The sequence below is a fragment of the Apis mellifera genome, linkage group LG11 (assembly GCF_003254395.2).
Source record: "Apis mellifera strain DH4 linkage group LG11, Amel_HAv3.1, whole genome shotgun sequence".
NCBI classification, from domain to species: Eukaryota; Metazoa; Arthropoda; class Insecta; order Hymenoptera; family Apidae; genus Apis; species Apis mellifera.
In genome coordinates, this window is record NC_037648.1 from 11099377 (window position 1) to 11112843 (window position 13467).

The window sequence follows — 13467 nt, forward strand, 5'->3', positions numbered from 1 at the left end:
TATACTATATACGACAAACCATGTAAGTAAAATGAAGCAAAAAAAAAAATTGCTTCAGAGGGTTAAAATCATAATTATTATTACAAAAGAGAAAAGAAATGAATATTAAGTATAAAAAAGACGAATTATAAAAAAATGATCGAAAAAAAGAAGTCGAAAGTGAAAAAAGAAAAATGATGAACGTTGCAAATAAACATGCAGAACGCATCAATAAGATTAATAATCATTGTTGTTATTAAAAGTCAAAATACAGAATTAAAGAGAAAAGGAATTAAAAAGGAGAGAATGAAGCGCGTACGAGAGAGAGAAAGAGAGAGTGAGTGCGAAAGGATAGCGCGAAAGAATATGTTTGCTTATACATATATCTTATACAAATAAAATATATTATATAAATATATAAATAAATTTAATATTAACATAAACATTTTGTCAAATGTCGAAAATCATCTAAAAGCATATGAAAAAAGCTAACGATGATTTGATCTGTACCAAGTATGTAAGTTCATGTACTTGTTTATAAGGTAACTAAAAACTCAATTACAAAAACATTTCTGTTTTCGATCGTTTGCTATGACAAAAACATGCATCGATGCTGTAACTTGTATTTATTATTATTATTATTATTATTATTATAATTATTCGATTTTCGCTAGGCTCACTGTAAGTGGTAACGTGTAATAAATCGGTCAATAAAAAGCTTACATGCTTAAAAAATTTTTTTGATGATGTATTCCTGTTTTAAATTTAATATTAAAAGTAAAAATTTCCTTTGTGGAAAATAAAAAATAAATTAGTATTTTTGATTAATTTTATTTAATCATTAAAAAACCCTGTACATTACAAATGAATTCATCAAAATAATTCCTAAATCTTTTTTTATCTCTATAATCATGTTTCGAATGAAAATTCATATTTTCAGTTAATTTTGTAAAGGCATCAGCTAATCTTTGTACAACTTGTTGATCTGATTGAGTAGATAAGATATTTTGTACAATCCGATTATATTCGTCTGGATAACAACGTATCAAATAATAAAGCGATGTACATACATTTGATATAAAATTCGAATCAATATGATGTGTTAATATAACAGTAATTAGTAACTGTAAAAAAAAAGTATTAATTATAATAAAATCATACGATATTTAATTCTAATATTATTTCAAAAACATTTAAGAATCTTACATTTAAAAATGGTGCCATTATTTGACTTTTTGGACGATTATCTTGAATATTTTGAAAAATTCGTTTTGTTAATATTTCAATTATATTGCAACATAACATTGATACTTCTTGACCAAATGAAAATAAACCTAATTCTGCTGATGCTAAAAGTGGTTGCAATAGTTCAGATGATAAATCAAGTACTTTTTGAGGACCATGTTTACAAAGAGACATTATCATTTGAAAATAGCTACAAAAAATTTTGATTTAAAATAATTTAATACAAGAATTTTTTAAAACAGTAATAATGACTGTATAATATAACTTACTGTAAACATAAACATGGAAATTTTAATAAATCTGTAGTCATCATAGGCATAATTATAGTCAAACCATGCAAAAACACTGTTTTATCCTGCAATATATTTTCACATAAAAGATTAGTTAAAAGCTTCATTAATAACAAAATATCCTGATAACTGTCTTCTTCTGCAGTTGAATCTATAGTTAAACGATTGATGTTACAACGCGTATAATTTTGTATTGCACTTAAATATATTTCAGATACTTGAGTAGCTTCAGTCTGGACAAATAAATATGTTTAAAATTATAATAGCAATAAATACTATTTTACATAAAATATTTAGATTGAAAATGATCTTACTTCAGTAAGTCCACGAAGAACTGGTTCTGGTCCATTTGTACATTCAAAAAGTAATTCCAAGATTAATTGTACTATATCTTGATAATTATGATATAAAGATATTAAATTTGGTAATTCGCATAATACAGATTGCATGTATTGATAGAGTAATCCTATTTCAGATCCTCGTGCACCTTGTGATACTCCTATAATATTAAAATATATATTAGAATAGAATACATAATGTATATATGTATAATATTGTATTATCTTCTTATATTTTAAAATATCAAATATTAAATATTAATGATTAAAATTTACCAATAAAATATTCTAGAATATCTATAACTTGAATTTTAATTTTTTCTTGATGATAACACTGTAAAAAATTTTCATTAGAGGTAATTTGTTTGAATTTGTTTAATAATGGTTGTAAAGTCTGTATCCAATAAGATTGATCAATCTTGTTCTGGACAATAATAGCAACTTGAATTATTGCTTGCATTAAACCTCTTTTGACTACTTGTGGAAAGTCATGTTGTCCTTTTGTAGCTAAATTTATAATATGTCCAAATCGTTCAGACTTCAATACATAATTGGCTCTAAAATATATATATATATATATATATGTGTGCGTATATGTATATTATAAAATAATATATACAAAACATAATAGTTTTTTTTATCAAACATGACATTACTTTTTTGGGCCACTAACGAGTGATATCAAGAGCTTTATAGTTTCATCCATTACTGCTGGTTCACTTTTAAAAGCATTAATATTAAATTCTATTTTTTCTAAAAGAAAATTCATAGCCCACAATGCACCAGGAGTATTGTCTCCAAAAGTATGTAAAAATGTAAGAGATATTTCAAGATAATGATATTCTATTGATAAAAGATAATGCAAAGACCATTTATTCAGAAACCAGATTATGGTACAACTTAATTCTGGACTTAATATACTGTTTGATAAAACAGACATTGCAGTTTTTTCTATGGCACATAAACGAAAAATACTTGCGACTAAACGAATTACATGATCTACTGATTCTATAGAAATATCGATAGGTGACGAAATATTTTCTGATGATGCTAAAAATTGTAGTGTAAGATTCATATCGACTTTTCCTTGCTGTACCTATAAAATAATCATATATTATTTTTTATATAAATATGTTATTATATTAAATAAAAAATATTAACTATATCATATAATCATTATAAAACGAAATTTCACTTTATGTATATGTTCTTCTCATTTTATTTACACACCTGTTCCATATCATATGTCATTATTTCAGTAGGTATTAAAGCAAGTTCACCATCAGATTCCATACAAAGTATATTACCTATCATAAGTACTAGCCAATGTATATCTTCATATAATCTAGGTAAAGAATCATTTTTCATTGTATTTAATGATTCAACCTGTTCCACTAATTTATTTAAGTTTTCACGTAACTTAAAAATACGATCTTCAATTAATTGTGCCAATAATGGAAGAGTATAATTTGGAATCTGTCTACCAAAAATTCCTAAAATATATATTTTATAAAATATATGTATATAAATATATATATATTTGTATATGCATGCATAGGTACACACATGTAAAAATTTACCAATTATTTGTAAATGTTCTTTAAATTTATCTTTATCAGCAATTTCATTATCCAATTCTTCTTTCTCAAGATCTTTATCTTCAATAGTTCTTATACCTTCTGGAGGTGATAAATGACATCGAAGATATATACTAAATATTTGAATAAAAGTTTGTTTAAAAAATTCTGAAGAGAATAAATCTTTCTCAGATAAGATATATAACCATGCATCAAACAAAGCATCCAAAGCTTCAGTATATAAACATTCACCAATACTTAACTATAACAAATAAAACACTTTTATTAGTAATTGTTTAATAATCTTTTATTTTTTCATAGTAATAAAAAATATTTACTTACTGATTCTTCTTGTGCTGCATTTTCTAAAAACATATAAGTCAATCGTGACATTTGTTCCAAAAATGTTTTCAACATATCACTGGGTAAAGAACAAAATTTTTTTCGAAAAGATGTAAAAAGTTTTTTGATAATATTAGCAATTCCATTTGCTTCTTCATCAATAATATTAATGCTTGTAATAAATTTTAAAAATCTTTCCATATAATTAGTAAAATATTGCATTTCTATTTCTTTAAATTGCATTTCTGAACTACTCAAATTTGCCATTTGAATTAAACAAGTTCTTACATGATGAGCTAATTGTGGATTTTCTCGTATTTTCCAATATAATGTAAACATTAAATCTAATACAGCAGGAACTAACATTACATCTTGCCAATCTTTATCTATTTCTAAAGGTACACAATTTAATGATTCACGTACATCTTCTAACACATCTTGTGCAATGGAATTAAGGAATTAAAATAAAATTAAAAATAATAATAAAGGAAAATGTCTTATTTAATCTAAAAATGTCTTAAAAAATATATAAATATAATTTTTTTTATGAAAAGGATATTTGTATATTTTAATTGAACAAATGTCCATGTAAATATACTTTCCAAAATTGGGAGTAATTGTTTTAAAAATGTTATACTATCTTCTTGTAAATCTTTTTTTATTAATTCATCAACTACTCCAATACAAAACTTAAATATTCTTTTCAAATCACCAGTTTGAAATATTTTTTTTTCAATGAAATGTGTTTCCCATGTTAAACCTATATTTGTAGACTTGAAATTGATTATATATTCTTGAATTATAGCAGAAATAAGGTTGCATCCCAAAAGTTTCTAAAAATATTAATAAATAATACAATATATAATACTATAAAAGAATATAAATTTAACTGATTTTATTTACTCTTGGTAAATCACCAGTCATTATTAAATTTTCAACTTGTCCTAATATGGTTTGTCGTGCTTGTCCAGAGTCATTTATACTACCTCTTTTAATTATAATTGCAATAACTTGTAAGATACATCCTTTGACATATGGAGGCAAGTTTGGTTTGCTTATAACATAATTTAATAGATAATCTCTTACTGAAGAAATATTTGTTTGTGATAGTGAAGGCCATTCTCGTATTAATGCTATCTTTATTAAACCAACTGCTTCAAATATAATATAATCATTTGTATTAGATTCCAAAATTTGATTACAAAGCTCATAAGGAGATTTAAGTTTTCTAAAATTTAAAAAAACTTCCTCTGCAGAATGACGTTGTTCTGTTGAAATTAAATTTGGTGGTGCCTAAAAAAATAATTATTAAAGTAAATAAAGTATTTTAAATAAAAATATATGTATATTTTTCTAAACATATGTATATTTTTCTAACAATGAAAGATATAAATAAGCATTTTTTAATAATTTTAAATTCAAATAAAGTTATATTATTTAAAATTATATTGTTAAATTATATTATTTATTAAATTAAAATATGTATGAAAACATTTTGTATTATTTATATAATTCATTTTATTTACATATAATATAAATTATACATATAAAATATATATATTTACATTATATAATATATAAAAATATATTAATAAAATTTCGCAATAATAAAGTTAATTATGAGAATTATAATTATCAATAATATTTAATTATGTATGTTATGCTTATGTTTCAAATTTTATATTAAACACTATATAGTTGCAATAAATATTTTTTAAGATTTAAATACAATATTTGTACATATAATCTTTTAAAAATTTAATGAATACATTTATTTATAACCTTTAAAAGAATTGTTTTTATTGAATATATACTTACCAAAATTATTTGTGCAGCCTTTTCTAATTCATTTATTAACTGTTCTGCCATTTGTTCAAAAATATTAAAATTTTATAAAATAAAATAATGTTTGTAAACAAATTTGTACAAAAAACAACATTCGTTTTGTACTTCACTCTAGCACTGTTCCCACTAATATGAAACTTACTCAAGCGAATGTATTAAATTGAAATTATTGCGCATGTCTTTAATTTGAAAGTTTATAGTTTAATATATATAATAATTATATATAGTGTGTAATATTTTCATAAGACTTTAGAAGGGTTTAGAGGTTAAAATAAATGCAAAAGTGATATATAAAAATGTCGATTAACATTTAACTTATAAGTAATTGAATTATTTGCATTAAATAAAATGAAGCAAATGCAACGGCATAATGTAATAGAGATAGGTAAATCTCACTTTATTTCCGATTTAATTTTATATATAAACTAATTCATAATATAAAGTCAATTAGTTATATATAAATTATGAAAAATTTTATATCAAGTATTTATATTTTATTTTCCATATAAATACAATATATTTATTTTTCTAAATTATGATTTATTACTTATAATAAAGAATTAATTTAAAAATATATAAGATAAAACGTATTATAAAAAAAAAAATAAATAAAAATACATTAAATTATAAAAAATGATGAATGTACATAATAATTTATAATAGAATTTTTGTTTATAGCTTATAATCATTTTTTTATATTTTTAATAAATATACATTTTATGAAATAATAATTAACTATAAGATACATAATATAATAGTATACAAAATTTATTTACAATATCGATCTGCTTTCATTTTGCTTCTTCTATCTAATAAAGCTTCATGTAAATTTCCTTCTCGTTTTGCTTTTTCTAATTTAGAATTATCTTCTTTACTTATTTTTAATTTTTTGTCTTGGAACTTCTGAAACTTCTTTCTAAAATATATCAATATTTTTTATTTTAATACTTATTAAAATAAAAATAAATATTTATCTATATATATTTTTTTTGTTGTATAACTTACACATAATTCACTTCAACATCATGAAGAGAACCCTGTTCCTCTTTTGGAATATCTTTGTTTGGATCATGTGTTTTTTGTGTTATACTCCTTACAGTACAAAACTCAGAAGGTCCAGCAGTCTTACTTTGACAAATAATATCATCTTCATCTGTGACTGACATGAAACAATTGTTGCTATTCAAAATAGCAAGTTTATTATCCTAAAAAAATCAGATTTTTTTATAAAATATATAAAAAAATTATATATTTTAGTATAAACAAATTAAATTATGAAATAAATCAAATTAAATTAAAGAGATGTATAAATTAATATTTTTAATAATATATTCATTTATATATATTAAATATTTGTGATATCTATACATACATACATACAAAAAATTTATTAACTTAAATTTACTTCATTTTTAATAACATTTTATAGAAAAAATTGAATATTTTATTATATTGTGTATTTTATTATATGGTGACAAACATTTACATTGAATAATTACCTGAAATATTGGTTCCCATTGTTCAATCATACCTACTGCATCACTTCTTCCAACAACAATACCCTTTTTATCAACACCTAAATATTTTCCATAACCAGATTTCAATGCAACTTTAGTTTCACCTATTGGAAAAGCTGTTAAAATCTCTTCTGGTGAAGGTCCTTCACCTTCATTATGAGGTGCACCTAAAGTAAATAATCCATTATCTAAAGCTTTCATATAGATATGATTTCCAAATTCAATTGCTACAGTTCCCGTGACTTCTGACACTTGTGTAGTTTTCCACCAACCACCTATGACATTTATATGTAGTCAGTTTAATAATTAATTTAAAAATATATATATAATATTATAATAAATACCATGAATTATAGTATCTTTATCTTCTGAAGTAATAACATATTCTTTCTCCTGTTTTTTCAATTTTCGTTTTTTCGTTCTACAAAAAATTATTTTGTAAATATTGAAACAAATAGGTTAAGTAATATAAGATATTTATTTATACCTTTTTTTTTCACCTTTCAAAATAAGTTTTCCAGATCTCACTTTATCGTATTCTGACATTTTTGCGTTTTTTTTATTTGAATGTAATTTAAGCTTATTAATAATTCTGTAGTTTCGACTATTATATAAAATAAAATATTTTTATAAATCAAAAAATTATGTTAAATTATATTACATGTACAATTATATATACAAAATTATATACGAAAATATTGCATATATTGTATATAATACACTAAATAATAATATTAATTTAAATTATAACAATTAATGTCACTTTTATATCTTATATATACCTTTAGACGAATGAAGAAAACAAATATCTAGTTATATTTTTTGCTAGTTATGTTTCTTATCTATATGTTTCCATAGTGTTTTCTGAAATCATAGTAATTAATCGTTCACTAGTGCAAATTTATTTTTTATTAAAATTTATTTATTTGAATGATTTATGAATTAAATTTATTTTTCACATAATTATATAAATTTTTAATATTTATTTTACATGTATAATTATTATTTAAAAAATAAATAAATTAATATATATATATATATATATATATATATATATATTACGCAATTTATAGAAGTAAAAAGTATAAAATTGGTAGTAAAAAGTATATATTGATAAATATTCAATTTTATCATATACATAAAATATTATTTCTGAAGTAATTACATAAACAATGAATTGTAAGATAAAATTTCAAATATAATGTATAATGATTTATACATTAGATTAGTGTTTTTTTTTTTAATTTTAAAGTTCATAATAATTTATACATTTATAAATATTATATCATTTATTATATTCTACATTTGAAATCATAAAAATCATTAAAAATATTAAATGTTCTTATTAATATATATTTTAATACTAAAAATTACAACATTACAATGGATTATATTCAAGTGCACAATATAAAAGTGCAAACGCGATATTTTTTAAAGATTCGATTCACATATATATTAAATATGCAGAATATAAAATTCAGTTTGGTAGTTATATTTTAAGTAGAATATAAATATATAATTCTCTTTATTAAAATTGAGATTAAAAATGAAAATTACTTCATAAATATCAGATCAAAACATCATACTATCGGGACGTTACAAAATTCGTAAAAATATATGTATATATATTTTATAGATATTATTTTATGAGCATTATAAAATGAAATTACAAAAAAATTTTTTATGAAAGTTACGATCTATATGGTAAAATTACAAGACTTGAAATATAGTTTTATTTTATTCAGTAAGTACCGAATCAGAAAATTAAATTGTGGCACATTTCGAAGTATAATAGTATAGTAGTAGTGACGAATATATTTCATTTTGATTATATAAAAGTTGAATTAGAATAAATAGAAAAGAATTATATTTGGTTTTATGTTGCATATATATTGAATAATTGATTTTGATCATAATTAGCAAATTTCTTGTTAATATTTGACAAATGTAGCATTGAAATATTTTAAATAGTATATTAAGTTTAATATGAAATTCATTCATATATTGTCACAATTTTTAAATTTGAAAATTTTTGCAAATATTTAAATATACATATGTATTATGTTAAAATTTTATGTAATTATATTAAAAATTTTATAAAAAATTTAAATCAATAAATTAAATAAAAACATATAAATATTCTCATTTTTTATAGATATTTTTTTTTTGTTACAAAAAAATTGTTACATAAAAATATCTTAATTAAAATTTACTTCATTAAATCGTAATTAAAAAATTGATTGAATATTATAATTTAATATTTAATAGTAATTTTTTAAATTTTGAATATATTTTTCTGTCTCTATTGTAATATTATTAATCAAATGAATATTTGATATTAATAAATTTTCTTCTTCCTAGTATAGGAATGAAAGTGAGATAAAATAAACTCTTTCCTATTTTGTTTCTTACTTTTTAAAACAAGGTATTCATGACATAAAATTTTTGTTATAGAAGGCACCATATTCGATATCGATATTTTATATTCGATATTATATTGATCGATATCAAATGTGAACCTTACTTATTGTGCAGTATTATAATATAAAAATCAATTATTCGTACGTCTAGGAATTGGATACCGAAGTACTAAAACACTATCTGCTGATATAATTGGTAATACATTGTCACAATGATGATTTACTAAATGACTAACACTATCGAAAACGCGATCTTTTGTGCGAACCTGGAATTGAAATAAATCATATATATTCTTATTTCTTTATAAATATATATAAAATTTTTCATAATATTAATTTTCGAAATGCTTACTACGCCTTCTGGATCAATTAGTAATAAATGTTTTGGTGTATTATTATTCATACCAGTAAGAACATATTGTCCAGGCGAACCTTGAGATTCTCTAACTAAAAAGTCACCATCCTATCAAATAAATATGAAAGAATATTATATATTATTGTAATATTTTATAATATAATAATATTAACATTATGTAATATAATATAAATATTAATTCAAATATTAATACAAAAAGAAAGTTTATTTCGATATTTACTCTTGTTAGCATTGATTCTGCTTCAGCTCGACTAACACTACCATGAAACCATATCTCTTGTTTTAATTGTTGTTTTTGAGAATGTGGACTTAATTTATTCATATCTGATATTGCAGAACTGAATGGCTCTATAAAATAATGTTCTATATAATATAAACTTATATTATATATTTAAATAAATAAACATGCTATATTTCAAATTACTTACGCATATCAAACACATCAAAAAGTGATGTTTGATCACGTTGATTTTCTCTGCTTGCTGCTATAACACTATCATTTACATAATTATGTTCAGGAGGAATATTGAAATTTGTTGAAGTTCCATCAGAATTCAGATCAATTAAATTACCAGTTTCTACAATTATATTATGAATCATAATTATAATAAAATACATCATAAATTATAATAAAATATAGAAAAATAAATATTACCTGCCCATTGTTGATGATGTCTATCAGAACTAATAGAAAATGTATCATGTAAACCAGAATTTTGTATATTGCTTCGTGATATATGATTTTGAACAGAATGATGATGTTTCAAATTGGGTAAAGTTGATGCTGAAGTTGGTAAAGGTGGAACTGGTGGAGGACCAATATCTGGTGGTACTTTACCTGGCAGATCATTATAATAATCTCTGTCTGCTTCTCGTATGCCATTTAATATAGGACTATATCATAAAAAAAGAACATATTAAATAAATTATAAAAAATTTTATAATAATTATTTATTATTCATAATTACTGTAATGAAGCTGGTTTTGTAAGAAATTCTTTAAATCGTAATTCAAAAGCTTGTCCAATAGTGGATATAACATCTTGTGCTAGTCCTCCACCACATTCTAATACATAACAAGCACGCCATTCTTGCATATTTTTAGCAACATATGCAACAAAATCCAATATTTCCTATCAAAAAATATAATAATTAACTTATATTTTATAATTATAATATAATTAATAATTAATAATTGTTAAAATAAATAAAATATTAATGCTATATTATATATAATTTACCGTATCTCCACCTGAAGCAAAAGATATACGTGGCATTTCATGTTTAGCAATAATATGTCCATTTTCTATGTTAGTCAAAGCTAAACTGCAGCTACTAATAGTTAAATTTATTGTAGCACCTGTATGTTCCATGCGAGGTTTATCTGCTATTGCTCTTAATACTTTCCTATCCACCTTTAAATTTAAATTATTAAAAGTTCCAAATTGGAAAATAAATAATAATTTTAATAATAAAATTAATATAAATACCCTTCTTTTTTTATCTGCAGATTTTAAACCAGCTGCTTCACAAACTCTATTTATACATTCTCTAAAAAAATTTTAATATATGAATTATATATGAATTTATTTATATAAAATTTTCCTACATAAATATAATTTAAAAGTATTTTGAAAACTTACTTGGCAACACAAGATCTTGTTTCAAAATCTAAACTTTTCATAGATGTATATACTTCTAGACATCCTATGTACTGAAAATTATGTAATATAATAATATTTATCATTTAAAATTAATTATAAAATTCATTATAAAACATATTTATTATAGAAAAATGAAAACTTACTTTAACAGTATAAGTAATTCCTTCTTTACTCACTAAATGATCAGGATGTAACCATCCTCTAGCTGGTTTACTTATAAAACTACTACCTCCAGTTGCCATTTCTAAATTCTATACACATATGTATACATTATAACTATAACATAAATATTTTAAATATTATATAAACCATTTAGTTTTTAATTTTCTTAATCTATTATAATTAAATATAGAAAGAATTATTTGAAATGTTTCAAGCATATGTATGCATGTAATCTTTATTCAAAATTAAAACTGAAATCAATATATCTTTTCAATTAAAAAATGTAAATATATTTTTTATTATACTATATATTTTTATTATTTATAATATCTTTTATTTTTTTAATACTTTAAAATTATAGCAATTTGACAACAATTATTATATAATATAAATAATATAGATAACATTATTTTATATCAAAGTTGAATTAAAATATATTGTGACAATTAAATATGAATAATTAAAATATTTTATTAATTGTAAATAAAAAAAATTTTTATTACTGTACGTATGATTTACCAGGAAATGAGATCATATCTTGCAAACGATTACTAGAATCATATGTCTACAATGCAATATTTTAGTGATTATGCATACATTTTACTGATTATTTCGTAAAAATTTTTTAATCACTATATAAATTTAAAAATATTAAAATAAATCTGTATTGGTTAGCATTTCCTGCTATACCAAAGTTAGGAGATATATTTACTACCTTACAAAATTCTATTACGCTAAACATAAATTACCGATAATTTAACTATGAAATTTCCTTTATCACCGACTGAACTAATCTATGGACACAAACGAGATACAAAATAGTAACTTCAATGTATTTTTTTATCTCATGCTTCAGGGACACTAAACTCTCTTACATTTCGTGTCATTCTATTACCGACATTACCGATTCGATTCAAAATAAGATAGTATAACATTAATAATAATTGGAAATGAAATTAAGTTATAAAATTATAAATAAGAAATAGAATAAATATTTTATTAAATAAAATGGATTGAATATGATTTGTTAAAATTTTTATCAATAAGTAAAAAAAACATAAAATTGATTAAATATCAGATTTGTTTCTTAAGTATATCAATTTTGCAGAGCAAAATAGACAAGAAAAATAAATAGTGGAAAAAGGAGAGAGATAGGGTAAAATTTCAGGTATCAGCGCCATCTCTGGAGTAAATGAAACTAGAATATAAACAAAGAGAGCAAATAGGAGAAAAAGAATAAAGATAAAATAAGAATTGACTGTCAACTCCATCTCTTGATAAAGAATATCTTTTCAAAGAATCATCTTTTTAAAAATATTCAACAGATGGCGATGATTTTTAATTTTTACTCCATTTTATTTTTACTTTTGAAAAAGTATCTTTGACATTCAAGAGATGACGCTGATTATCAATTCTTATACTATCATTTTCTTTTGTTATATATATTTGAGTTTCATTTACATTCTAAAGATAACGCTGATTTCTTAATTTTTTCACTATATCTGTTTTTGTTCATTCTCTTATTATTTATTCTTTTTATTTATATTTATTCTATAAAATTTATACGTGTGAAAGATGACTTATATATTTGATTAATTTTATTAAATTTTATTGTTTTTATCTAACCTATTGATTAAAAATAATCTTAACAGAGTCTATTCAATTCAACTTTTTACATATTATAGATATATATCTTTGTATTTTTATATGTCA

The 13467-nt window shown here is 21.7% G+C and overlaps 3 protein-coding genes across 10 annotated transcripts; all 3 read right to left on the minus strand.

Moving 5' to 3' along the window:
• Nucleotides 1–794: 794 nt before the first annotated feature.
• Nucleotides 795–5773, minus strand: LOC725887 (exportin-4). The gene is made up of 12 exons (XM_006566285.3): nt 5590–5773; nt 4675–5064; nt 4331–4604; nt 3772–4211; nt 3433–3691; nt 3083–3345; nt 2509–2948; nt 2129–2409; nt 1829–2013; nt 1494–1747; nt 1186–1414; nt 795–1103 (listed from the first exon to the last, which is right to left on the minus strand). Exons 1-12 carry the CDS (start codon nt 5638–5640, stop codon nt 810–812), a joined length of 3360 nt encoding a protein of 1119 aa, XP_006566348.2. The 5' UTR covers nt 5641–5773; the 3' UTR covers nt 795–809.
• Nucleotides 5774–6369: 596 nt separating this feature from the next.
• On the minus strand, nt 6370–7760 carry LOC552828 (protein FRG1 homolog). Its single transcript, XM_625203.5, has 5 exons — nt 7621–7760; nt 7478–7554; nt 7116–7408; nt 6622–6821; nt 6370–6532 (listed from the first exon to the last, which is right to left on the minus strand). The coding sequence occupies exons 1-5, from the start codon at nt 7677–7679 to the stop codon at nt 6385–6387; spliced, it is 777 nt and encodes a 258-aa protein (XP_625206.1). The 5' UTR covers nt 7680–7760; the 3' UTR covers nt 6370–6384.
• Nucleotides 7761–9591: 1831 nt separating this feature from the next.
• On the minus strand, nt 9592–12655 carry LOC412172 (SHC-transforming protein 1). Of its 8 annotated transcripts, none has more exons than XM_006566288.3 (11): nt 12504–12655; nt 11736–11868; nt 11572–11642; nt 11419–11479; nt 11170–11343; nt 10898–11061; nt 10585–10823; nt 10358–10507; nt 10150–10277; nt 9906–10016; nt 9592–9819 (listed from the first exon to the last, which is right to left on the minus strand). In XM_006566288.3, exons 2-11 carry the CDS (start codon nt 11832–11834, stop codon nt 9685–9687), a joined length of 1332 nt encoding a protein of 443 aa, XP_006566351.1. In that variant the 5' UTR covers nt 11835–11868; nt 12504–12655; the 3' UTR covers nt 9592–9684. The 8 variants fall into 8 exon arrangements, with proteins under 8 accessions (XP_006566351.1, XP_006566356.2, XP_395635.2 ...); XM_006566293.3 differs by having other exon boundaries at nt 9959–10016; nt 11736–11843; nt 12470–12654; XM_395635.6 differs by having other exon boundaries at nt 11736–11843; nt 12504–12653.
• Nucleotides 12656–13467: the final 812 nt, after the last annotated feature.